General features: G+C 48.3%; 2 protein-coding genes across 2 annotated transcripts; one reads left to right on the forward strand and one right to left on the reverse strand.

The window, feature by feature from the left end:
• RETSAT (retinol saturase) lies at positions 391-16,009 on the forward strand. The gene is made up of 11 exons (XM_005686727.3): positions 391-597; positions 2,564-2,746; positions 3,164-3,405; positions 4,114-4,315; positions 5,469-5,666; positions 9,162-9,281; positions 13,550-13,688; positions 13,935-14,044; positions 14,120-14,286; positions 14,472-14,631; positions 14,832-16,009. Exons 1-11 carry the CDS (start codon positions 429-431, stop codon positions 14,969-14,971), a joined length of 1,830 nt encoding a protein of 609 aa, XP_005686784.1. The 5' UTR covers positions 391-428; the 3' UTR covers positions 14,972-16,009.
• TGOLN2 (trans-golgi network protein 2) lies at positions 16,494-24,503 on the reverse strand. The gene is made up of 4 exons (XM_005686729.3): positions 24,315-24,503; positions 23,161-24,071; positions 21,064-21,147; positions 16,494-20,307 (listed from the first exon to the last, which is right to left on the reverse strand). The coding sequence occupies exons 1-4, from the start codon at positions 24,358-24,360 to the stop codon at positions 20,302-20,304; spliced, it is 1,047 nt and encodes a 348-aa protein (XP_005686786.3). The 5' UTR covers positions 24,361-24,503; the 3' UTR covers positions 16,494-20,301.

The raw sequence follows: 27,800 nt of genomic DNA on the forward strand, positions 1-27,800 counted from the left end.
GAGTCCGCGGCAGAGCGCAGACCACAACCCAGGTCTCCTGTCTGCCAGGATCCGGAGTCTCTCTCGCTCTTACAGCTCTCAGCCTTGTCTCGCTCCAGGGCGACCATTTCCGCCCCACATTCCTCCTCCTCTGACCCCCGCCCGGGGAACGCCGGCTGAGTCCCCGAGTTCCCAGCTCTTTGCTGTTGGGGTTTAGCAGCCCCGCCAGGCCTCCTCGGCGCAGGAGCACTGCCCTCCACGCAGCAGGCGAAGCGAGTACGGAGAGGCGCGAGGGTCAATCTCCGCGGGCGACTTCGCTTTTCCGCGGGCTGATCAGCGGGCACGGTTGGCTCCGCCTTCCTGGTGGGAGGACTATAACCGAGCAGAGCTGTGGCTCCAGACCCCAGGCGCCGTCCGAACGAGAGTTCCCGGTACCCCGCGCCGGCGCGATGTGGGTGTCGCTGCTGCTACTGGCTGCGCTGCTGCTGGTCATCCTCGGCAAAGTTTACAAGGGGCTGTTCTCAGGCAGCTCCCCAAACCCCTTCTTGGAGGATGTCAAACGGCCACCCGCGCCTCTGGTGACTGACAAGGAGGCCAGGAAGAAGGTTCTCAAGCAAGGTGAGCGGGAAGACACCCCGGGGACCTAGGCTGCGCCCGAGCATCCTCACGGGTTAGCGTTTACCAGATGCAAAGTGTTGGGAGGGCATCTTTGCGTGTATAGGCGCCTGCTTTAGAATCCACTCCTGGCGAGACCCTTGGTCCCCGCAGGCCTAGGGAATCGTGGCCTCTGGGTCTCGGACATCGTCCTCGGCGAGCCAAGTTCTTTTCATAGCCACGCTCGGACCCTGCCACTTGGTAGAGCCATGGCTAATGGTTTAAACAAGAAGAGATCTTTCCCCCTCTTTGGCTTTAAGACCGTAACATTTTCACTTATCTTCCCCAGGAGTTCAAGGGCGTGGGAGAGCTACACAGAAACCTTTGTAGGAAACTGCATTTGGTTCATCAAGGGATGTGACTGATTATGCTGGTTCCATCTCTTGTGGTTGAAGTGAGACTCAGTGGGGTGCCTCGGGCTCAGAGCTCTTTGTTTACGGAGGATCTGCACTGTCATCTTTTGAAAAGTACTTGTGGGTTTCTTTTAGAGTTTAAAGAAAGAGTTCGGGTGCTTAAAAAATAAAAAAATAAAGACAGTATTGTTGTAAGTGGAAGGCCTATTATTTCTGAAATCAGAGTTTTAACTGGACTCTGTCACTGTCTCTGTCGCAGAGAATCAGACAGGACTGAGCAACTGAACAAACAACACTGATTTACTCTCTGAAAAAAGTGAAAGTAAAAGTGTTAGTCACTGTCCGACCCTATGCGACCCCATGGACCGTAGCCCTCCAGGCTCCTCTGTCCATGGCATTTTCCAGGCAAGAATACTGGAGTGGGTTGTCATTTCCTTTCCAGGAGACCTTCTCCACCTAGGGATCAAACCCCAGTCTCCTACATTGCAGGCACTTTCTCTACTGTCTGAGCCACCAGGGAAGCCTGATTTACTGTGTAACCATTAGCAAATCACTCCATTTATCTGGATTGGTCTAAAGATGAGACGATTAGTTTGTTTTTGAAACCAAATGTTGATCTCTCATAGTGGGTCATGTTATCAATTTAGTGAGTTGCAGCTAGCATTTTAAAATTCAGTCAAATGGAAAATATCAACGTATCCTATATAGTTCTGGTAAGTATAGTGAAACTTCTTTATATTATATGCTGATGTATGTTCTGGATTATGAAATGTATTTTTCACTGTAGGTCTTTTAAAAAATGTTTGAAAAGTTCAAAGTTTACCGAGGTCTCTGGCATCTTGAAAAATTCCAAATCTCAGTTCTTCTGGAGTGGAGTGATCGTGAAAGAATAGATCTTGTGTAGAAAGTGCCCATACGGCACCATGGGCTGTCCAGTTTTGCCTTGTTTAGGTGCTTGCTCCTCAATCCCACATCCAGGCTTCCCCAGTGTGAATGGGTAGTGCTGTGATTTCTCAGAGGAGCTCTGTCCTGCCTCTGATCAAGATCTTTAAGAACCATGATCTGAGTGGGCTGCGCCACTACTGCCTGCAGATCCTGCATTTTCTGCAGATAACCTGCTCATGAAAAGACTGTTGCATGAGCCACCATCCAGCCCCACGACACTCTTCTCTTGTCCCCCATCTCCTTGTTTTCTTGCTTCCCTAGCTCGGTCTCTGCCTGCACTTAGGATTCTCAGCCTGGATCACGGTCAGCATGTGTGTGTGTGTGTGTGTGTGTGTGTGTGTGTGTGTGTGTGTGATAGTTTATAAATTATTCTTTCTTTGCAAGTAGGGAAAATCCTCAGCTACATAGTGGTTTTGGTTAAATCAGTTCAGATCAACCTAAATCACTTTGTTCAACCTTTCCCGGCAGGTCCTGAGTATTTCCCAGGTAAAATGTTTTTGATATTTTAGTGAGGAGCCCTGTGCCAAACTGCTCTAGAAGTTTTCTGGAGCATCATATAAGCTAGAACATTCTGCCTTGGTTTCCACCTCATTGTCCTTTCATTGCCCTCTCCATCTCCTCCTTTGCTGCAGCTTTCTCGGTCAGCCGAGTGCCAAAGAATCTGGATGTGGTGGTGATTGGCAGTGGCTTCGGGGGCTTGGCGGCAGCTGCGATCCTAGCCAAAACTGGCAAGCGAGTTCTCGTTCTGGAACAACATACCAAGGCAGGAGGCTGTTGTCATACCTTTGGAAAGAATGGCCTTGAATTTGACACGGGTAAGGCTGCCAAGGCAAAGGGGTGGGATCAGGAGGTTTGGAGCAGCCGTAGCAGGACGATCCTGGGCTTTTCAGTGGTTTCAGAGGCCCAGGTTTTCTTCTCCCTGGGCACTGTTGGTCTGACAGCTTTCCTGCCCAAATCCCTTTTGAAAAATTCCAATCTGATCTCAGATGAAGGGAAAAGGGGTTAGAGACACACCACATGTATCTCCATGGTCTGACAGCTGTATCTGCTGAACTGGGCGGGGATCTAGTGGTTTCTGCTGCAACTCCCCTTTACAGAAAGGGTGGGTACCCCCTCTGTGGGCGTGGACTTGGCCCTGTAGGATGCTTCTTTCACCTTGCTTCCTTACTGGAGCCTTTCCAGGGCTCAGTTCCCTTATCCCTATCATGGCTTGTTTTTCTGTTTCTCAACAGGAATCCATTACATTGGGCGTATGCAGGAGGGCAGCTTTGACCGTTTTATCTTGGATCAGATCACTGAGGGGCAGCTAGACTGGGCTGCCTTGCCCTCTCCCTTTGACATCATGGTACTAGAAGGGCCTGATGGCCGAAAAGAGTTTCCCATGTACGCGGGGATGAAAGCCTACATTCAGGGCCTCAAGGACAAGTTTCCCCAGGAAGAAGCTGCCATTGACAAGTATATGAAGCTGGTTAAGGTAACACAGACATGTGTTATTCCCAACAAGGCTCACCTTCCTCATTAGTGGAGTGACGGGTGAGGGAGGCAGGAAGGAGGAACAGACATGTTTGTCTGGAAGTCAGCCCTGGTCTAAGTTGACCTCTGTGCTGAGCCAGGCCCTCTCTCTGGAGCCTGGGCTCAGCAGCTGCCACTCACACTCTGGCCTGGCCAGGCTGGCTTCCGTGTGGTTATATCTGTAACCCCTTTTCACTTCATCTGAGACCAGATTGCAATTTTTCAAAAGGACTTTGGGCAGGCAACTGAAAAGCAAAAAAGGGCTCATCTGAGGGGGAGAATGGGAAAAAAAGAAAAAAAAACTTAGACTACAGTTTTACGATCCACATTTAGCCAAGTTCTGCTTCGCTGGTGGCTCAGCAGGCTCAGAATCCAGTGCAGGAGACCGCCTGCAATGCAGGAGACACAGGTTGGATCCCTGATTCAGGAAGATTCCCTGGAGAAGGAAATAGTAATCCACTCCAGTTTTCTTGCCTGGAGAATCCCCATGGACAGAGGAGCCTGATGGGCTACAATTCATAGCTTGGAAAAAGTCGAACATGACTCAGCAGCTAAACCACCATCACCAAGTGTTGCTGGTCCCTTGGACTGTGCAGGCTGTTGGACAGGCAGTTCTGTCACAGCGGGTCTGGAGGTGAGCCCTGTTCCTCCCTGCTTACTCCCCTCCCAGGTGGTATCCCGTGGAGCCTTTTATGTTATCCTGTTGAAGATCCTCCCACTGCCTGTGGCTCAGCTTCTCACCAAGTATGGGCTGCTTACCCGCTTCTCTCCGTTCCTTCGTGCGTCCACCCAGAGCCTGGCTGAGGTCCTGCAGCAGCTCCCCGCCTCCCCGGAGCTCCAGGCCGTGCTCAGCTACATCTTCCCCACTTACGGTGGGTCCTGGCCTTGGGCCCTGGGCAGCCCCTGACTCTTAGTCTTTCTTCCTGAGCCTGGTTTATTCAGTCACTCAGTCATGTCCGACTCTGTGTGACCCCATGGACTGCAGCACGCCAGGCTTCCATGTCCTTCACTATCTCCTGGAGTTTGCTCAAACTCGTGTGCATTGAGTCAGTAATGCCATCCAACCATCTCATGCTCTGTTACCCCCTTCTCCTGCCTTCAGTCTTTCCAAGCATCGGGGTCTTTTCCAATGAGTTGGCTCTTTGCATCAGGTGGCCAAATTATTAGAGCTTCAGCTTCAGCTTCAGCATCAGTCCTTCCAATGAATATTCAGGACTGATTTCCTTTAGGATTGACTGGTTTCATCTCCTTGCTATCCAAGGGACTCTTTAGAGTCTTCTCCAGCATCACAGTTCAAAAGCATCAGTTCTTTGACTCTGACCCTGCCTAGCTGACTGAAGTGGAGCTGCTCACACTCCAGGTCCTCTGGAGCTCAGGGAAGAAATGCCTGTCTTCCTCCCTGCTGGATACCCTGATAAAAATCCCCCTCACCGACGTCCTGGATGGTTTTCTTTCCAGTCCACACTGTCCTCCCTGGCAGCATGGCAGTTCGCAGGGAGATCATTCCCACTGGCCCAAGACCTGGAATGCTCCCTGTTTGCCTGTTTGGATAGAAAGAGGCTGCCCTGAGAATCAAGTTCCTGGGAGGCATAGACTCAGGTTGCATGTTTTATATATATATATATATATATATATATGTATGTTTTTTTTTTTTTTTTTGTCACGCTATGCAGCTTGCAGGATCGTGGTTTTCCAACCAGGCATTGAACCCAGGCCCCCCACAACAGGGAAAGCACCTAGTCCTAACCACTGGACCACCAGGGAATTCCCAAAGGCTGCATGTTTTCTGGACCACCAGGGAATTCCCAAAGGCTGCATGTTTTCTGACAGGAACCCGTGTTCCTTTTTTATTTTTTCATTGGAAGAAAATTACTTTACAATATTGTGTTGGTTTCTGCTTTACAGCAGTGTGAATCAGCCATAATTATACACGTATATCTTTCCTCTTGAGCCCCCCTCCCATGTTCTGCTCTGAATGGTATTGCTGCCTGCTCTTGCCTCATCACCCCCTCCTTCCTTCTACAGGTGTGACCCCCAGCCACACCACCTTTGCCATGCACGCTCTGCTGGTTAACTACTACTTAAAAGGGGCCTTTTATCCCCGAGGGGGCTCCAGTGAGATTGCCTTCCACACCATCCCTGTGATTCAGCGGGCCGGGGGCGCTGTCCTCACAAGGGCCCCTGTGCACAGCATCCTGCTTGACTCAGCTGGGAAAGCCTGTGGTGAGAGCCCTGTGTCGTCTTCACAGTCCTTGGCGTGGGTGAGAGAGACTGGGAGTGCAGAGCAAAGAAAGCACTGAGGGCAGAGACCTCCAAATTGGGGGTTACAGGATGGAATCTGCCTCAAGCTGAGGGTGCCTAGGAATAGCAATTGACCTGGTCTGGAAGTGAAAAGGACACAGGAAGGATAAAGGGTGGTATGGTCCCTGGAGAACAGTATTTCATCATTTATTCAATAGAGACAAGTTCAGTTCAGTCACTCAGTTGTGTCCGACTCTTTGCGACCCCATGAATTGCAGCACACCAGGCCTCCATGTCCATCACCAACTCCCGGAGTTCACTCAGACTCACGTCCATCGAGTGAGTGATGCCATCCAGCCATCTCATCCTCTGTCATCCCCTTCTCCTCCTGTCCCCAATCCCTCCCAGCATCAGAGTCTTTTCCAATGAGTCAACTCTTTGCATGAGGTGGCCAAAGTACTGGAGTTTCAGCTTCAGCATCATTCCCTCCAAAGAAATCCCAGGGCTGATCTTCAGAATGGACTGGTTGGATCTCCTTGCAGTCCAAGGGACTCTCAAGAGCCTTCTCCAACACCACAGTTCAAAAGCATCAATTCTTCAGCACTCAGCTTTCTTCACAGTCCAACATTCACATCCATACATGACTATTGGAAAAACCATAGCCTTGACTAGACGGACCTTAGTCGGCAAAGTAATGTCTCTGCTTTTAAATATGCTATCAAGGTTGGTCATAACTTTTCTTCCAAGGAGTAATCATCTTTTAATTTCATGGCTTCAATCACCATCTGCAGTGATTTTGGAGCCCTCCCAAAAAAGTCTGACACTGTTTCCCCATCTATTTCCCATGAAGTGATGGGACCAGATGCCATGATCTTTGTTTTCTGAATGTTGAGCTTTAAGCCAACCTTTCACTCTCCTCTTTCACTTTCATCAAGAGGCTTTTTAGTTCCTCTTCACTTTCTGTCATAAGGGTGGTGTCATCTGCATATCTGAGGTTATTGATATTTCTCCCGGCAATCTTGATTCCGGCTTGTGCTTCTTCCAGCCCAGCGTTTCTCATGATGTACTCCGCATATAAGTTAAATAAACAGGGTGACAGTATACAGCCTTGATGTACTCCTTTGCCAATTTGGAACCAGTCTGTTGTTCCATGTCCAGTTCTAACTGTTGCTTCCTGACCTGCATACAGATTTCTCAAGAGGCAGGTCAGGTGGTCTGGTATTCCCATGTCCTTCAGAATTTTCCACAGTTTATTGTGATCCACACAGTCAAAGGCTTTGGCATAGTCAATAAAGCAGAAATAGATGTTTTTCTGGAACTTTCTTCTTTTTTCGATGATTCAGCAGATGTTGGCAATTTTATCTCTGGTTCCTCTGCCTTTTCTAAAACCAGCTTAAACATCAGAAAGTTCACGGTTCATGTATTGCTGAAGCCTGGCTTGGAGAATTTTGAGCATTACTTTACTAGCATGTGAGATGAGTGCAATTGTGCAGTAGTTTGAGCATTCTTTGGCATTGCCTTTCTTTGGGATTGGAATGAAAACTGATCTTTTCCAGTCCTGTGGCCACTAGTTATCCTTTAATCCAGGAGTTCCTTGAGTGTAGAGGTGGTGTCTTTTTATCTTTATGTCTATAGACTTTAGCACATACTGGAGCCCAGTAAATGTTTGTTCAGTGACTGACGGAGTGAGTTGTAACCTGGGTGCTCCATAGGGTGGTGTGGAGGCTACCAGGATGCCCTGTAAATTTCAGAGTGGGGCTCAGACTCTACCCTGGCTCAGGTGTTTGCTGTTACCTGAGCAGAGAGTCAAAATTCCACCAATGATAAACTCTACAAGGAGATGGTCTATGCAGGGAAGGGCTCTGGTAAATAGACAGGCCATCTAGGGTAACTTCAGAAGCCTCAGCAAAGGGAGAAGAGAGAGGCCTGAAGGAAACAGGGCTGGTGTGATGGTGAATTCACCAGAGTAAGCTTCCAAGGAGGAGGTGGTGAGTGGGTGGCCCAAGGAACCCAAAAGTCAAGGGAGAAAAGGCCGTCAGTGATCTTTGAGGACGTATCTGTACAAGAGACTGGAAAGTTCCCAGCAGTGAGGCAGGGGTGGCCATCAGCTGTGCAAGACTTTCTCTCACAGTCACAAACCAGTTTTCCTTCCAGCCATCAGGTGGTCTGTGAACCAAGGAGGGTTTATCAGTTGAATTAAATTCAGTTCTGGATATATTTATGTTTTTCACATGCTATGTGATAAAAGATAAGTAAATCCTAATCTCTAACTCAAGAAATTTCCAGTCTCAGAGGGCAGATGACTGAGATATAATCAAGGTGCTACATGGAGGCATGCACTGAAGCCGGAGGTAGCACAGGACGGTGGGACAGGGACTCTCAGAGGGAGGTCATGATGGATGAGAGCAAGCTGGTCAGAGAGGAGAGGAGGTCATTCCAGGCGGGGGGAACAGAGTGTGCAGGGGCACAGAGATATGAAAGAGCTGAGTTTCTTTTCTCTTTTTTGGCTGTACTAGGTCTCAGTTGCGGCACATGGAATCTGTGGTCTTCTTTGTTTCATGTGAACTCTTAGTTGTGGCGTGTGGGATCTAGTTCCCTGACCAGGGATCGAACCTGGGCCCCCTTCACTGGCAGCTCAATGTCTTAGCTACTGGATCACCAGAGAAGTCCCATGAGCTGAATATATTTAGGCATCTGAAAATATTAGGTTGAATCATAAGAGACTGTCACATTTCTAGGTTAAAAAAATGATTGACTGTCAGCCGTTGGGGGCTTCCCAGATGACACAGTTGGTACAGAATCCATCTGCATTGCAGGAGCTGCAGGAGATGTGTATTTGATCCCTGGGTCAGAAAGACCCCCTGGAGAAGGACATGGCAGCCCACTCCAGTATTCTTGCCTGGGAAATCCCATGGACAGAGGAGCCTGGCAGGCTACAGTCCATGGGGTTGCAAAGAGTCAGACACAACTGAGCATGAATGCACACGCATGCTACTTGCATATAGTCCTATCTAATAGTTTGCTGGAAACGGTCAGAGATGAGGCTGGATGCACAGAAGGGAGCACATCACAGAAGGCTGATAGGAGGGTTTGGAGTTTAACTAGAGGTTGAGGTGTCAGTGGAGGGTTTAAAAGAGAGTGTGTTGGAACCAAAAACTCTGGCAACAGTAAAGAAGGACCTGGCATTTTAATGAAGGCTGTCAGCTCACGGGCTCTGTCTGGGTTAGTGTGGAGGTTGGCTGGTGGCTAAAGAGAAGAGCTCCCACATCAGGCAGAGAGAGAGCTAGAAAGCCAGTGTGGGGACTGTGGGCCTTTTGGGCCTTGTAGGCAGTGCTTTGGGCTGATCCCTCACTCTGCAGTTTTAGCTGGGGCCTACCTGCCTGGGTCAGTGTGGGAGAGATGGGGTGGGGTAGGAATGGGGGCCTTTCTTGTCTTCTTGGAGTGCACAGAACCTCAGCCAAGCTCTTGTGCCTGCAGGTGTCACTGTGAAGAAGGGTGAGGACCTGGTGAACATCTATTGCCCCATCGTGATCTCCAGTGCGGGATTATTCAACACCTACGAGCACTTGCTGCCAGAGCAGGCCCGCTGTCTGCCAGGTAAACAAATGAGTTGCGTGGCTCTCCTCCAAGTGCCCTGGACCTGCCCTCTGCTTCCAGCTGACTCAGCCTGGCTGATGCTTCCCCCAGCATCAGGGCTGCCCTTTGACCCTCCTTAGGCAGAAAAGGTGAGCACACCAATTTCTATTAATAACATCTCTCCCCAGCAGGCCTCTGTTTAGGGGGTGGGATAACTTCCTTTGTTCTGCATCCTCCCCAAAGACCCTTTAGTTTTTATCTCTCATTTCATCCTTGGCAAATTTACACCCTTTCCCCTGATAACGTCAACTGCGTTTCCCTTTCCTCTTTCAAGTTTCCAGTCCCAGTTGCCCATTTCTGGTTTCCCTTGACCTTAGATCATCTCCCTGATAGTTAATGATGGTGGATTGAGTCTTAAAGGAATGGTTCCTGGGTTTTTCATTATGTTTGCCATGTGAATTCTGCTTCCTTCCTTAATTTCACACTTGTTTGGTATGGGGAAGTCTGGTCTGACATTGCTGTTAAGGGAAGGGAAGGCTGGAGTGGAAACGAAGGTCTTGGTATCATTGCTATGGGCCTTATTTGGGACCTAAGGTTATGTTTTCCCGCTTCTGCAGGAACCAGCTTTGTATTGGTGCTGAGGCTGCAGGGGTACCCCCCTGGATTCTTCTCCTGGAGCCCTGCTCTCAAAACCTGGGACCCAGATAGAAATAAGCCTCAGTCCAGTCATCTCTGGGTTTCCCAGATGGCTCAGTGATGAAGAATCCATCTGCTAGTGAAGGAGATGCAGGAGACTCGGGCTCAATCCCTGGGTGGGGAAGATCTCCTGGAGGAGGAAATGGCAACCCACTCCAGTATTCTTGCTGGGATAATCGCATGGACAGAGAAGCATGGTGGGCTACAGACCATGGGTTTGCCAAGAGTTGGACATGACTGAGCACACACACGTGCCAGTCATCTCCACTGACAGGCCGTGTCCAAATAGAAAAGCCTGTGGTTTTGGGGGGGAGCCGTGTCTGTGTGCGAGCTTTACCTTTGTCCTTGCATTTGATCCTCAGCTGCTGGGTAGAGAGCTCATGTTGATGGCAGGGGAAATGGAGGCTCACAGGTGAATCGCTGCCCAAGGTCCACCCAACTGGAGGCAGCCAAGTGGAGAGGAAGAGGCTGATGTTTCTGACTCCTAAGCCTGGATTCCTGGTCCCCTCTGGGCTGGGAAACGTGGGGCTTCCAGAGAGAAGGCCTTACTAGAAGGAGAAAGAGAGCAGATCAGCTCACAAGGGACAGAGTGGCTGAGCCAAGGTTAGCTGGGGCGTCACCGTTTGGAAATGGAGTTGGCAGCTCCCGATGTGATTGAGGGAAGGAGGCCGCTGGCCGGGAGGGGCCCAGCGACCTAGGAGGGTGAGAGAGAGGGGTCTGTGCCCAGGCCTATGGCTGGGGCGGGAGGTGGGGAGTAAGGAACAGCCCAAGATGCGTTTGGGATGGAAACCTTGGTGGGAACCTGAGGAGGAGCCTAGAGCCCAGTACAAGGAGCATCCACCCTGGAGGGTGGGCCCATGGCTGCTCGTGGGGAACCCGGGAAGGAGACCCAGTAGAAAAGTGAGGTCTTGGCTTTCCTGGTCGGGGAGAGGGTCGGCAGCCACTGTGACTGTCTCTGGGGTACAGAACATGTACTTGGGAAACAGGCCCTTAGCCCTTTGCCTCCTTTCATGGGGCCTCAGCCAATGTCTGCTGCCAGCGAAGGCCTCGCCTCTCTTAGGCTGGGTGAGCTGGGTGGCGTGAGGTGGAGACCGCCCAGTGGCCTTTGGTACTTCCAGCTTCCCTCTCTCCCAGGACCTTTGGACCCTGACGTTGTCTCCTGATGGCCCTGGGAGCTCATCAAGTGCACGTCCTTAGGTGACAAAAAATCCACAAGGAAGGCAATGCAAATAAATGACATGGAGTTATTGGAGGGACACCTAAAAAAAAAAAAAAAAAGCAAAAGTATTTTCCTGCCTAGAATGATTCCTAGTTCCTTTTGAGTCTAAGAGGCATTAAGAGCATAATTTGGTGTGTGTGTGTGTGTGTGTGTGTGTGTGTGTGTGTGTGTGTGTGTATGCACAGTTGTGTCTTGCTCTTTGCAACCCCATGGCCCCGCCAGGCTCCTCTGTCTGTGGGATTCTCTTGGCCGGAATACTACAATGCGTTGCCATGCTCTCCTCCAGGGAATCTTCCCCACCCAGGGATCGAACCTAAGTCTCCTGTGTCTCCTGCATTGGCAGGTGGATTCTTTACCCCAAGCCACATGTGTGAAGAACATAATTTCTTTTACACTTAATATTCATACAACCTAAGTGAATAAGAAAAGGACCCAATGAGGGAGTTCTGTATTTTCTGGAAACTGTTTTCTGTGTTTAGAGATACAGGGGAAGATTAGTCTTATATTTGTGGGCTCTCCTTGTTCCAGCTAGTTATTGTTTAGTCACTAAGTTGTGTCTGACTCTTTTGTGACCCTATGGACTGTAGCCTACAGGCTCCTCTTTCCATGGGATTTCCCAGACAGGAACACTGGAGTGGGTTGCCATTTCCTTCTCCAGGGGATCTTCCCAACCCAGGGATCAAACCTGGGTCTCCTGCATTGTAGGCAGATTCTTTGCTGACTGAGCTAAGGGAAGCTCCACCTTAGTCACCTCTGGCCCCACCAAAAGACAGTACCTGGTTTTGACTTAGTTATTCCACTCCTGCCTTCTTTCCTACCCCCAAATTCTATTTTGGTCACATGGTGCTGGGTGCAAAAACAGAACAGGGAGCTTGTCCCTCCTTCACTGGCAGGTACAGCTTCCACTGCTCATATGTATCTCAGCCCTGAAGACAGTCTCCTGTGCCAGCACCCTCCACCCTCCACCTGCCTGAAGGACCAGCCACCCATCCCAAGTGGGAGCTGGATGAATCCCAGTTTGAGAACCTTTCAGTGGTGGCAGTGATGCTCAACCTAGAGGCCCCAGAGACTCCTGAGATTCCTGATGTTTCCAGCTGTTTGGGGTAGAGATTCTGACAGTTCTGTCTCTGTATCAGAGATGGAAACAGGATATCTTGTGGCCTTGGGGACAAGGCAGTGCTTTGGGGTTGAGGGTATGGAGGTGAGGTGGTCAGACAGAGGGAGTCTTTGTGAATAGGAGTGCCTTTCTTAAATTCTGGGGCTGAGCTTGGACATTATTAGGGATGTTTTGAAGAGGACATTTTTTTGAGTGAGGAAGACTCATTGACAAAATAAGGAGCTGAGGCTGGTCTGGAGCAGTAGGGTTTGGTCTCATCATTGTGTGCCTGATTTGAGACTCAAGGTTCTTTTTTTAATTGATTTTTTTATGGAATATAGTTGCTTTACAGTGTTGTGTTACTTTCTGCTGTAGAACAAAGTTAATCAGTTATACATACACATATATCCCTTCATTTTTAGATTTCCTTCCCCTTTAGGTCACCACAGAGCACTGAGTAGTTTCCTGTGCTATTCAGTAGGTTCTCATTAGTTATTTATTTCATGTGTGTGTGTGTTGGGGGGGGGAGATAAGTTAGTCGCTCAGTCCTGTCCAACTCTTTGTGACCCCATGGACTGTAACCTGCCAGTTTCCATGGACAGAGGAGCCTGGCAGGCTATAGTCCATGGAGTTGCAAACAGTCGGACATGACTGAGGGACTAACATTTTCATTTTTATCCATTAGATGGTTTGTATTCAACTTAATACTGAAGCCAAGGCTTAAAAGACTGCTGTTGACAGCTGTCATGTGGAGCCCTGTCCTCTGCTCATATTTATTGGCTGCGCTGGTCTTTGTTGCTGCACGCAGGTTTTCTCTAGTTGTGAGCAGGGGCTACTCTGTTGTGGTGCACAGACGTCTCTGGGCGTGGCTTGCTTTGGAGCACGGGTTCTAGGGCACAGGCTCAGTAGTTGTGGCACACGGGCTCTGAGGTATATGGGATCGTCCCCAACCAGGGGTTGAAGCCGCATCCCCTGCATTGGCAGATGGATTCTTTACCACTGGACCACCAGGGAAGTCCCTGCTCTTAACTTAGACATTAAGGTGACAATGGGACGATGACACAGATGCTGTGAGTGGCTCAGGGAGCTGGGCATCTCTGCTTCTCAAGGCACTCAGAGCAGATGTCTGGGGCCATGGGCATGACAGGCAGGAGACAGAGCAGGCCGAGTTGTCCAAACAGCTGAGGCTGCAGATGAGGTGAGCAGGTGTCCGCTGGCTCCCAGGGTGGTGGCAGATCTTGGTGGTCTCCTTTACACGGCCCTCCTAACCGTTTGCAGGTGTGAAGCGGCAGCTGGGGATGGTTCGGCCCGGCCTGAGCATATTCTCTGTCTTCATCTGCCTCCGAGGCACCAAGAAGGACCTGGAGCTGCCGACCACCAACTACTATATTTATTTTGACAAAGACATGGACAAGGCGTAAGGCCTGGGTGTACATGTGCAGGAAGGGTAGCAGCCTGGTCCCCCAGAGCCACAGATGCTAGGGGGGAAGCAGAGGATATAGGATGGGAGGAAATGGGCAAGAATCTACTCCGAAAGGATTTTTTCCCACCTGGGCTGTGCCTTGGCTTCATCCCTTGGGGCCCCTGGGGATAAGCTGTGCTCAGGGTGGAGCTGGTGGCTGTGGGGGACATGGCCAGGGCCAACAGCCCCTCCCCTCCCCAGGATGGAGCACTATGTCTCTCTGCCTGGGGACAAGGCCGCCGCGCACATGCCCCTTCTCTTCATTTCCTTCTCGTCGGCCAAGGACCCAACTTGGGAGGACAGGTACCCAGGTGAGGCTTGATGTGCTGGGGGCTGGGGCTTGGGTTGGGAGGGGCGGCAGCAGTGACCCGGCTCTGCGTCCCCAGACCGGTCGACAGCAGTCATACTAATACCCACCTCATACGAGTGGTTCAAGGAGTGGCGGGACGAGCCCCAGGGAAAGCGGAGCAGTGCCTATGAGACCCTCAAGAGCTCCTTTGTTGAAGCCGCTGTGTCGGTCTTCCTGAAGCAGTTCCCACATCTGGAAGGGAAGGTAGGAGGGCAGAGTTGGTGGTGCGTGCATCTGCCCCTTCTGTGGGGCTGGGAATGAGGCCTGGGGTGACTGAACTCCAGGGGAGCCTATGCTGGCTGGCAGCTTGTGCAGGGGCAGGGAAGGAAGAGGTGAAGGTCCCACAAGGTCCCCCTCCCACTCTTCGGCCACCTCTTTTGCCTCTTCAGGTGGACAGTGTGACTGGAGGGTCCCCACTGAGCACTCAGTTCTACCTGGCGGCTCCCCAGGGGGCCTGCTACGGGGCTGACCATGACCGGGGCCGCCTGCATCCTGGTGCGATGGCCTCCATAAGGGCCCAGAGCCCCATCCCAAACCTCTACTTGACAGGTACGCTGAAGGCCCCATCCTGCCAGGAAAACTGGGACCCTGGGCCTGTCAGTCTTCCGTTTCTGTTGCCTTGGTGGCTGGGGACCCTGGTTCTGGTCTGAAGGCATCTCTGTGGCCCTGGCTCAGGGGCCCGTCTCCCCACTACCCTGCTTGGAGGTGGGGCAGGGGGATGCTCACAGGCCTCCACTGTTGTCTCCCAGGCCAAGATATCCTCACCTGTGGGTTGATTGGAGCCCTGCAAGGGGCCTTGCTGTGCAGCAGTGCCATCCTGAAGCGGAACTTGTACTTAGACCTTTGGAAGCTTGGCTCGCGGATCCAGGCCCAGAAGAAGAAGAATTAGTTGGCTCAGGGAGGAGTCAGAGGAACTGCCTCACCTGTGTTTCTGCATTAGTTCCTTAATCACGTAAAGCACTCTAATTATTGTTTCTCACTTCTGGATTCAGGTCCAACACACAGGTCTAGCATAGATGGTGATTCTTAAACTGAAGCTCTTTCACACCTTTAGAACATGCTGTTCCTACAAAACGCCCAGTGTGGGCTACTGACATGGGTGGCTTTCATGGCCCGTCAAGCTGCGCTCTGCATCCCACACCCATACCTCCTAAGTCTGAGCCATCAAATGGAATATTCTCATCAGGTGGCTAGAACCCTCGAGAGCATGGGTCGGCTAAAGCAGGGAGGGTCCCGTTGGCCTGAGGCTTCTCCTCCTGTTGCCCCTTAGTGCCTCATTGCAGTTCTACACAACAGAGAGGTGTCTGGTGACCATGGTTTGGCTTGTAGTTCCACAGGCTCAGAGGATGCAGATCCCATTTTTCTGTTTCCAGTGGCTCTTCTGAGAGTGTGGGGAAACTCCTGTGATATGGTCCACGTGGATGTGGGGGTTGGCAGTGGACAGGACGTGTTAGTTAGCAAGGTATATACGTTATGGGAGAACATCCAATTGGTATGTGGCTGGGGCCTAGGCTTGTTTTCCTTATGACTGGGGTCATGATGGGTTCTCACCGTGTCAGCTCCAGGATACCCTCCCCGACCTCAGGGCCTGAGCACCAAGGTGTAGCTTCCCAAAATACACAGCAGTCAGGGCAGAGGCCTAGAAAGACAGCTTCACTGGGGTTGACACAGGCAGGAAGCATTCCAGCCAAGGGCACAGCACAGGACAAACACTGGGAGGTAACGAGTGTATTATGACGAGCAGCCGTTACCTCTGGCCTAGAACCAGGGCTGCCTGGGGAGCAGGAATGGGGTTGGAGGTAAGGATCAGGTCATGGAAAGTTACAGAATGTGTGTGATGCCTGGGAATGCATTTGCAGTGTGTTGGAACTTACACGGGGATTGGATGGGAAGGTGAGTGAAGGTGCTAACGGGTAAAAAAAAAAAAGACCTTTTCCTTACTAACATGCCTTATTTCAGTCAATTTTAATGCAGTACTAATGACCTTAATATTTAGAGGGGGATTAAGAGGTACAATATAATCATTAATACTACAATAACTTCATATGGGGACAAATGGTTACTAGACTTATTGTGATCAATTTTGTAATGTATACAAATGTCAATCACTGTGTTGTACACCTGAAACTAATACAATGTATATCAACTATACTTTTTTTAAAAGAGGAAACAATTAAATTTAATAATTTTATAGCTTTAATATTTGAAATTTATTTTGGTTTCTATGCAGAGATAGAAAACTACGTGGTGATGGCATTCACAGAAACTCAGTAAAACATTATATGGAAAAATACTTATCATTGGACCAAATAAGCTTTAAAGAAATAAATCAAGTTACAAGCTAGAAAAATAAAACATTGCAAAACAGTGGTATTCTGCTAATTGGGTGAACAAAAAAGAAGGGAAACAACTTCAGCAATCAACCATTTATTGAATACTTTAATAAGAGTTCTGAATTAAAGGAATACCAGAGTGTGAGGAAGCTGGCTTTGTTGGCACATTGAAACCTGATAAAGCTCAGACCCAATGCCTTTATGAGGAGTTTCAAGATTGGGGTATTTGGGAAATCCACATGTGACTTCATGGAATTGGGCTGAGATTCAGTCTTGGTTCTCGATGCACAGTTAAATTTGAGAAATCTCTCCCCAGGTTTCCTTCTTAAGCAAGGCAAGGCCAGACATAATGGTCCCACCCGGAATGTTTAGGAGACAGCTGGCAGAAGTACAGGCTCTGGTACAGTGTGCTCTCCTCCCTGCTCAAATGATTCAGAACATGTGCAAGGCTTGCCAGCTCTCATCTCACATGCAGCAGCATTCCGTATCAAGTCACCCTCCCAAAATGAGGGGCAGGCTTGTGAATTAAATGATGTGAAATGGGAGGAAATGAGAATCCGTATTGGGAATTTGAGAGGTTTAGGGGTCTATCACCAAGTTTCATGAAAAGCCATCATGTGGCAAGAAATTTGAGTGTACATAGCTAGTTCTCAGGTCTTTACGAGTTAACTTAGCCTTTTTAGGTAGACTCTTCAAATGATTCTAAAGCACAGATTCCTCCAAATAGAAACCACTCTTCAACCAAAAACTGGGTGGCAAAGTAAAGCACAGAGCTGACTGGATAGGGCACCTCTCCTGCCTGCTCCGCGCCCCACCCCCAGCTAGACAGATCCTCCCACTACCACCAGCTCACCCTCATCTACACAACCTCTAGGAAAACACTCTTCAAAGAGCTATCTTCAAAACGACAATGACCCAGAAAACAACTTTTCCTTTGGTGTGGGAGATTTCTTTCAGTGCAATTTCTAAAGTAAAACTTAAACTCAAATGTATTCTTTCACAAGAAATTGTCCTGCTCCAAGGCTTAAAAAGTGAAGCTACATGGACTCCACTTGGTGTGTGTCCACTTGGTGCCAACCTGCTCTCGGTGCCTGAAACCAATCTTGCTTTCTGCTCTCCTCCTTCCTAGCAAAATCCATCATAAGGGCAATAACCGGCAGCCAGAAAGCGGTGTGTGAGGCCTCAGTAAGGTCACAGCCAGATGTCCTGAAGAAAGAACATGTCTCCTTTGTGAGGAGAAATGAACTCAGGTGCCCAGGGACTGCCCCATGTGAGGCAGATATGCAGATGGTGCCATGGGTGCTCCCGCGAGGAGCTTCGTTTTCTTGGGGAGACCAGACAGAGATGTCAGATACTGACTGGACTGCTCTACTCTGCTTTAGTTCCAAAATGCACAAGTGACATTCTGTTTACTGGAGTAAAACAGAAAGAGCTGATCAGGTGGGGTGGGGGATTAGGAAGGTGCATGGCCAAATTAGAGCTGGGGCCTGAAAAAACAGGTTTTTGGAGAGGCAAAGGAAAGAAGAGAAGGGAGTGTGCCCTAACTGAAAAACAGCCACCAAAAGCCAGGGACTGGAGAATGTAGCAAGGATGTCGAGGCCTGATGGTTGCCTGACAAGAGGGGCCCTAAGGCCCCGGGAGGATGCAGGGAAAGACAGGCAGGACAGCATCAGCCTGCAGAGTTGTAAACACCCGGGTTCACGAGCTGGATTCTCAGAGTCACGAGACAGAAGCTTCAGATCACTCTGGTCTCTACACACACAAGATAATGGACAAGAGATCAAGGTGGCTCCTAGGGAAAAAAAAAAGATCCAGAAGGGTGGCGAAGTGGACGGGGAAACGAGGAAAATGGAGAAAGACTGTAGCTAGAAATATTTTTCTTTTTAATGGATAGGACTTTTGTGCCAAGAGATAAAAATGTCAACTTGGAGTTGAGATGATTAAAAAGACTGGACAATTGAGAGGGGCAACTTAATCTGTAGAAGAAGAGAAATTCTGTTTCAGTGACAACAGGTTGATAAGCTGGAATGTTCACCACGTGGCAGGACAGGGTTCTCTGGGAACTAGGCTGAAGACAGAAACTTGGAAGTCACTCATCCAGAGGCTAAAGAAGGAGTAAGTTTCTGAGGAGACAAAGGGATAGACCTATCTTTGCAGGCATTCTCCCCCACCAGCACAGGAAAAGGCAAAGGAGTTCTCAGAAGCCAGGTCACAGAGACCACAAGAGGGGAGTTTGAATTTGGATGGTGTAAGTGTCCAGTTCTATTCAGGACAAGACTAAGCTTTGAGAACAAGCCACTGGATTTGGTGATCTGAACCTCTGGGAAAACATTCTTGGCAGAAAGACAGGGACTAATGAGTTTGTAAAGGTTATGAGGAGGATGAATGGCAAGGGAACTGAAGCTCTACTGTTTGGAGAAGCTGAACAGCAGAATGGACCACAAACACGATGGATGGAAGCAGAGACTCTGGGCACAAAGATAGGTGGAAGGAAAATGGTGCCAGTGGAAGACAGGCAGAAACAGAAAATATCAGAGGGGAGGAAGAAAGGCAGGGAAGAGAGAGACAGAGAAGGAAATAAAATAACCACGGTCTTAGGGGATGATGCCAAGAGTCCTCATTCCTCACCTTTACAAATGTCACCTGCAGAGGATGAAAAGCTCCACTCAGTCATGGGCTGTTTTAAGTGAGGTGGAGGACACCATGACAAACACTATGGTCCCTTCTTCCACCAGACTTCAACAGCCCAGAACGCACCCTCTTCCTCTCACTTCCCACTTTCTTAGAATTTCCCTGAGATTAGCTATTCTCTTTCAGTTTCTTCTTTGCAGAACCAACTCTCTTTAGGCTCTCTATAACAGGGTAGCACATTTAAATGAAACTTCAAACAACAGTCTGATCTAGGAGGCTATCCTCAGTTACCCCAGGGAATTCTCTAAATTTGTTAAACTTGAGAGTATAATCAGTTTGTAAATATAAGTAAATACAAATATTTTAGGCAACAAAGCAAAGTAAGAATTTGTGGGAATCCTGTTTCTTAACCAAACAGTCCTACATGCTTTCAAAGCATGAACTCACTCTACTTCAGAAAGTTCCTGTAAGGATGGTTAAGCAGGTATACACACAATGTTTCGATAATCGTTAACTATTATTTTTAAAACATCTGTGACAGGGGACAGTGGCTTTAAGCTTTCCTCCCAAAATCCCTGGTTCAGTTTTCTGCTCACTACAACCAAATGCAAGTGGATTCACTTTGTCTTAAGTGATATGAAACTGTCAGAAGAGCATGAAGAGCTTGCACTAGGCAGGCTGGACTTGAGGGCAAGAAAGCCTGTTTTGTAGCTGCTGTTTTGGTTTGCTGCTGGAGACTTTGAAGAAAATCGTGTTCACAGGAGCCCTCAGGCCATCAGCAGTTACCCCCTTCTACATCTTTTGTGGGGTACACATCCCCGCAAAGGAAAAGGCCTTGGTAGCAATGGGCCTTAATCTGCAGTTTTCTCCTAGGCCCTCGAAGGTAAAGTGTTGAGTGCAATGGTGTTCTCAAGGGCTAACCACCTTTAACCCAAGGCCCCTGGCAGGGCACCTACCCAGGGCCAGGATCTCCCTTTGGTCACAGCTGGGTGCCCACATGCTCCTCCACTCACACTCAGAGGGGGACAGCCTGGAAGACATCAGCATAAATAACAGGAACACAGGAGGACAAGGTCGCCAAAGTGCAGGTGCAAAATCTAAAGCAACCCCACTTCCCCACCACCTCTGCTAGCCCCGACTCGCCACCAAACCCTGGAGGAGGGGGTGTCTCTTAGGTCACAGTGTTTTTCTGTTCATTCTTCTTGATTTAGAGACAAATCAGCAGGGAGGACAAGGTTCTCAAGAACAGTAAAAGTCAAATCTGAAACGAGAGCAACACAATCCATTGGTAACTTTCATTTGTTTTCAGAGGAATATATCTTACTGCTGGCATGATGGGGCTGGGGCTGAGGGAAAGAGAGCTCCTAGAATTTTCGGTTCAGAGGAAAAATTCAAAATGAAGACAAACTGACCCTCACTGTACAAAGAACAATGGATAAAATAAAAGCTTTTAATCCCAATTCTCAGGGTGAGTCAAATGCCTGTGAAAACTTGTGAAGTACTAGTCAAGTGTGAAAAGTATAGGCAGAGAGTCGAGGGAGTTGCTCTGAGGTCTTGATTTTTCCAGAAACTAAGGGGGAAAAGATCACGTGTTTTGGGACTTCCCAATGGGACTGCACTGGTCCAATGGTTAAGACACTGCCTTCCAATGCAAGGGTGCAGGTTCGATCCCTGGTTGGGGAGCTAAGATTCCCACATGCCTGTGCCAAAAAAAACCCAAAAGAAAACCAGAAGCAACACTGTAACAAATTCAATGAAGACTTTTAGAAAAAAAAAAAAATCACAGTGTTTCTGGGTCTGAGCTTCCTCATCTACTGACCGAAGATGTTGCAGAGGTCCTGAGAATCTCCTAGCACTAACACTGCAGACATGTTTATAGGGATGTTTGTATGCTGTGGTCTGAGAAGGGCAGAGACAGTGGAAAACAGCACCCCCAGAATCAGCTGCTGCCCCTACACCAAACACAAGCCCACGGCTGGGTCCATCTGAGATTGCGTATTCCTCCCTCCTCTCTTACCTTCTGGTCCAGACGCTGGTAGTCAGTGGCCTTTGGCCGCCGTGTAACTTTGGATCTTTTTCCTTCCAGGACGAAAGCTATAATCTGGGGCAAAGGACAAGAGAGTGATTAACAAGTGACTTTATGGTGACAGATTTCAGTCTCTGAAATTAGAGGTAATCATCTGGCGGCTCATTTGTTAATGATCTTGACAGCAAAAGAGCAGACCATTCACAGAAAGGCCCTGTTGACAATTATAAGGAGGACAGGGCCTAGTTACATCAGAACCCTTTATCCTAAACAGGAAATGACAGGTGCAGGACAGCTGTTCTAGGCTCTAGCCCCTGAAGTCTGTGTGATTTACTCAAGAGAACGCAGCCTATTTAAAAGCAGAAACATCACTCGGCTGACAAAGATCTGTATAGTCAAAGCTATGGTTTTCCAGTAGTCATGTATGGATGTGAGAGTTGGACCATAAAGGCAGCTGAGTGCTGAAGAATCAATGCTTTTGAACTGTGGTGCTGGAGAAGACTCTTGAGAGTCCTTTGGACTCCAAGAGTGAGCCAGTCAATCCTAAGGAAAATCAACCCTGAATATTCACAAGAAGGACGGGTGCTGAAGCTGAAGCTCCAATACTTTGGCCACCTGATGCAAAAAGCCAACTCACTGGAAAAGACCTTGATGCTGGGAAAGATTGAGGGCAGGAGGAGAAGGGGGTGACAGAGGATGAGATGGCTGGATGGGATCATCAACTCAATGGACATGAGTTTGAGCAAACTCTAAGAGATTGTGAAGGATAGGGAAGCCTGACATGCTGCAGTCCTTGGGGTACAAAGAATCAGACGGGACTTGGTGACTGAACAACAACAGAGTGAAAAGAACTGCCAACTCCTCCCCAGCTGAGACTCCTCCAGGCTAAGCAAGTACCCCTCCTTTTATCTTAGTATTAAGCAATAATTACTTCTAATCTGCAAATGTACTCTTTCACCCCACACTTTATTTCATCTGAACCTGACCACTCTCATTTCATACTTAAGGTTACTCTCCATGATAAGCACTTGGATGTAGAATAAGGAATGTACCTTAAAAAAATTTTTTTTCAAGGCCACATTCATGTGGCATTGGGGATCTTAGAACCTCAACCAGAGATCAAACCTGTGGCCCCTGCAGTGAAAGCAGGAGTCTTAACCCCTTAACTGTCAGGGAATTCCCAGGAATGTACCACTTTTACTAACTGCCTTCTCTCACTTCTCACAGCCCTAGGCCTTTTGACTATCATGAATTGAACCCTTCAATTTTAGTCAGACTATTACAAACTACTAAATTCTTAGGGCTCATAAGAAATGCAATCATTTGGGGAAGGATCTGAAAATGAATATATATATAAAAAACTGAATCACTGTGCTGTACACCTAACACAACATTGTAAATCAACTACACATCATGTTTTTTTACCTTTCAGTTAAAAACAAAAAAAGAAATGCAATTATTTTGTCGTTGGGGAGTGGTTACTAAGCAACACAACAAACCCTGCTGAAGTAAAAGATGAGTGTATTCATGCAATTTCTGGCCTTTCTTCTAATCAGAAACTCAGCTGCAGAACATAGACCCCTGGGCGCTCTGCTGCTGGTCTTGAAGACTCTGTAACCATTCTTTCTGTTCCTGCAGATGGAAGACAAATGCTTGGGAGAGGAGGCTAGAAATTAGAAGACAGGAAGCACTGAAAACAGGAAGATCACTGCTTTAACTACATACAAACTGTCAGGTCCTCAGGTCCTCTCTCAGGATGTGAAAGATTCTAAGTTCCAAGATTATGGGAGGAGACCTTCATTTGGGTCAAATCATAATAATGTCCTAAGCTTCACACCTGACGCAACAGCAGAGGGCACTCAGGAAACAGATGTGAAAACAAACGATTTCTAAGACAAAGGTGGGGGAGGGGAAAAAAGAACCCTAGAAAACCCAATAGAGAATCCTGGCAGGATCTCAGGAAAAAAACCGGAAGTTTGTTTCTTAAATTCCCAGGGCTTACAGGCTGATGAGTGATGGATACTCACACACCAGGCTTTCTGAGAGGAGGAAATCCCACTCCTCCTCTTAAGGCCATTCTTGCCTTACCTTCCGCTTATTGTGGTAGGCGATATAGAGGGCAGCGACGAGAATGGCTGCTGTCACCAGATATGCAAAAAAGTGGCTGCTCTCTGCATTGGCATTTCCAAGGTTATCCTTATAAAGGTCATCCTTCTTACTCCAGGTATTCGAAAGTGTCCCTTCACGGTTCTCTCTGGAGGCAGGGCCAACCATTTCTTTCCCTTCTTTGGGTGGTGCGTCTTCCTCTGGCTCTGCATCCCCTTCTTCAGTCTCCTTGGGCTCCACATCTTCAGTTAATTCTAAGGGCTTACCTCCTCCCTCCCGCTGGGGAGAAGAGGGGTCTGCCAACACTTTTCCCCCAGGTTCAGTTCTGGAAGTCTGCAGAGCTTTGCCAGCGACTGTGTTTACATGAACCTTGATGGACTCCTTGTTATCAGAAGAGGGGCTGGAGACCAACTTGTTGGACTGGTCTCTGGGGGAACTGCCAGGGTCGGCTTTCCCGGGGCGCTGCTCGGCTCCTGAATTATCGGAGTGGGTTTCCGCGGGGCGGCGCTCGGCTCCCGAATTGTCAGGGCCGCTTTCCGTCGGGCGCTGCTCAGTTCCCGAACGGTCAGGGCCGGTTTTCCCGGGGCGCTGCTCGGTTCCCGAATTATCGGAGTGGGTTTCCGCGGGGCGGAGCTCGGCTACGGAATTGTCAGGGCCGCTTTCCGTCGGGCGCTGCTCAGTTCCCGAATGGTCAGGGTCGGTTTTCGCGGGGCGCTGCGTGGCTCCGGAATTGCCAGGGTCGGTTTTCTTGTCGGTCTGATTTAGAAATGTTTGGTTACTGTGTTCTAGCCTAGACTGAGCGATCAAGGCCTGCTGCCTGGAGCTTCCTGCAGAAGCCTGATCTTCCTTCTGAGCGGTTGTTCCGGCGACTGGAGCAGAATTGAGCAGCAAGTCTGAAACAGAGAAACTATCTGGCTGAAGAGAGGCAGTCGGGGAGAAAGGACTCCTCAGAACGTTGCAACGGGCAAAAGGGAGGGGAGTGCTGGCGAGCGGAGCGGTGGCGAGGTTCGGGCAAGGAAGAGTGAGGTCAGGGGCCGACAGGCCACGATGAAGATGACGGGCCCCGGGGCGAGAGTGGGATTACCCGGGGCTGGTCTTGGGACTGCGGTGGGGTGGGGGCGGGGGGGAAGTCTTACCCGTTGCCTCGACGCTCAGTAACACGAACGCAACCAGGAACCGCATCCTGCACCGACTGTGCTTCCGCCCCCTAATGCTCTCGCGAGATCAGCACGCGGGCTTAGTGTTATGTCCCGCCCCTTCCTGTGTGCGTCGCCGCAGCCACACCCAGGCAAGGGGCAGGGATTGGTAGAATCCCGGCAAGCTGGTGTTCCGTTGTTTCCCCCGAGGTGTGACTGCTTTTGCTGGTGGCGGGGCTGTATTGCGTGTAGAAGGCGTATTTGTCTTTTCCTGCTTTCGTAGCTCCGCAGCGGCCGCTACAAACAGTCCCCCTTTCCTTCTTTGCTGTCATATTTACGAGACAATACTGGCGAAGCAGGCGCTCCCTGGCCCACGGACGTAACCACGGGAGTGACGTCGTTGGGGCCTGGCGCTTGCTCGCTCCTATCCTCTGCCTGCCTTTCTGCCTTTTCCCTCCCTCATGGTTCTTTCCCTGCAGCGCACAGACGTGTGGAAATCTGGAAACAGACACCCACCCTGTCACCTTTGTAGCGGGAGCCTTCGCAACCCTGCTCGCTCTTTTGACCCCCCACGGAAACGGTGTCAAAGATCTTTTCTAAAAAGTTCATCTGTTTTCTGATCGTGTAAATTACTCATTCACGCTAGAAAATTCACTGAATGTGTACAAGTAGAAAACAGAATCTCTGCCTCACGCTTCCAAAGTAGTGACTATCAACGTTTTAGTGTATTTATGTCTTGCAAACAATATATTTGATTAGGTAATATAATCTAACGGTTGAAAAAATGGGATTTATTTTTTGAAAAGTTCACATTAGAAAGTTACTGAAGCAATTATCTTTAAATTAAAAACCTCAAAAAGTTCTTGTGGGATTTCTCTTGTGGTTCAGTGGTTAAGAATCCACCAGCGAATGAAGAGGACATGAGTCATCCTTGGTCCCATGGGGCAACTAAGCCGGTGGGCCACAACTGCTGAAGCCAGTGACCTAGAGCCAGCGCAACAAGAGAAGTTGTGGCAATGAGAAGCCCCTGTTCTCTGCAGCAAGAGGAAGCCTGAGCAGCGAATAATAGATAATAATAAAAGAATGTTTTTGCTCTCTAGCCCTCCTCCACAAGTTCCTATTCAGTGATTTTTTAAAACAAATACAATTAGGATAAATATAATATACTCCCGCCCCCTGTTTCTTAAGTAGTGTGTTTTCACCGTCTTTTATTCTATAATCATTTTCTCCCAAATTGCAATTATTGGATATATCGTTTTGTATCATGCTGTTAAAGATTTCTGTTGTGTTCATACAGACTATGGGAAGAAAATAGTGTGTTTAGGAGTTAAACATTTAGGAGGCTGTTGCAGTAGTACTAGAAGAACTAGCATAGGTACGGTGAGAATAGAGGGACGTGGTTGGGCTCAATATAAATTTGGGAGGAAATACCAACAGGCCTTGGAGATAGATTGGCTATGGGAGGGAGGTGTGATGTGAGGAAGATGTGGAAAACCAGATTTAATACGATTGGGGCACTAAAAGTGAATTTATTCTTGCCTGTGAGACAGTCAAGTAGAAATAACAGGTAGCTGGAAACATGAGCATCAAACGAGTTCAAGGGCACGCTCCCCTAATTAAATATTGTCAAACATGACTGTTAATGGTTTCATAAAATTTTATATTTATCATTGATTTTGTGACAGTTTCTTTATTATTGGAGTTCTGAATTATTTTCAGTTTTCTATTCTTAGTGATTATTATTTATAATCAGGTACTGATTAGGTGCCTGAGACAGAAGCTCCAAAAACTTAAGCATCTTGTTTAAGTCATGCTATTATTTTACCCATCCTAGGTAAGTGACTATGCTTAATCTGCTACTTTGATAGGAGAAAAATAGTCCTTGTTATTCTTTTTTACATTAATTTAAAAAATTTTTATTTATTTTCGGCTGTGCTGGGTCTTCACTGCCGCGCAGGATTTTCTGTAGTTGCGACCAGTGGGGACTACTCTTCCTTGCAGTGCACGGGCTTCTCAAAGCGGCAGTTTCTCTTGTTGCGGAGCACAGGCTTCTAGGGCAAGCAGGATTCAGTAGTTGAGGTGTGTGGGCTCAGTATTTGTGGCTTCCAGGCTCTAAGCACAGGCTCAATGGCTGTGGTGAAGGCTTAGTTGCTCCAAGGCTTCTGGGGTCTTCCTGGACCAAGGACTGAATCCGTGCCTCCTGCATTGGTAGGCAGATTCTTTACTACTGAGCCACCAAGGAAACTCGTTATTCTTTAATGTTTATTGCACAAATAAGTCACCTCACTTTGGCCAATTAATTGTTTTAGGTATCAATTTGTTCATTATGAAATGGGAATAAAAGTTTTGAGGGTGAGATAATTCATACAGAGTATTTAACAGTATCCAGCATATAATTAAGGCTCCCCCAAATTGTTATAATTAATACATTCACTATAGAAAAACATTTTAAAATAAAGATAAGACAAAGTAAGAAAATAAAAAGGTCCTGTTTGGTTCAGTTCAGTCGATCAGTTGTGTCCGACTCTTTTCAGCCCCATGAACCACAGTACGCCAGGCCTCCCTATCCATCAGCAACTCCCGGGAGTCCACCCATGTCCATTGAATCAGTGATGCCATCCAGCCATCTCATCCTCTGTCATCCCCTTCTCCTCCTGCCCTCAATCTTTCCCAGCATCAGGGTCTTTTCAAATGAGTCAGCTCTTCGCATCAGTTGGGCAAAGGACTGGAGTTTCAGCTTCAACAGCAGTCTTTCCAGTGAACACCCAGGACTGATCTCCTTTAGGATGGACTGGTTGGATCTCCTTGCAGTCCAAGGGACTCTCAAGAGTCTTCTCCAACACCACAGTTCAAGAGCATCAATTCTCTGGCACTCAGCTTTCTTTATAGTACAACTCTCACATCCATACATGACCACTGGAAAAACCATAGCCTTGATTAGACAGACCTTTGCTGATAAAGTAATGTCTCTGCTTTTGAATATGCTATCTAGGTTGGTCATAACTTTCCTTCCAAGGAGTAAGCGTCTTTTAATTTCATAGCTGCAATCACCATCTGCAGTGATTTTGGAGCCCAGAAAAATAAAGTCAGCCACTGTTTCCACTGTTTCTCCGTCTATTTGCCATGAAGTGATGGGACCAGATGCCATGATCTTTGTTCTCTGAATGTTGAACTTTAAGCCAAACTTTTCACTCTCCTCTTTCACTTTCATCAAGAGGCCCTTTAGTTCTTCTTCACTTTCTGCCATAAGGGTGGTGTCATCTGCATATCTGAGGTTATTGATATTTCTCCCAGCAATCTTGATTCCAGCTTGTGCTTCCTCTAGCCTAGTGTTTCTCATGATGTACTCTGCATATAAGTTAAATAAGCAGGATGACAATATACAGCCTTGATGTACTCCTTTGCCAATTTGGAACCAGTCTGTTGTCCCATGTCCAGTTCTAACTGTTGCTTTCTGATCTGCATATAGGTTTCTCAAGAGGCAGG

The sequence above is a fragment of the Capra hircus genome, chromosome 11 (assembly GCF_001704415.2).
Source record: "Capra hircus breed San Clemente chromosome 11, ASM170441v1, whole genome shotgun sequence".
NCBI lineage: Eukaryota > Metazoa > Chordata > Mammalia > Artiodactyla > Bovidae > Capra > Capra hircus.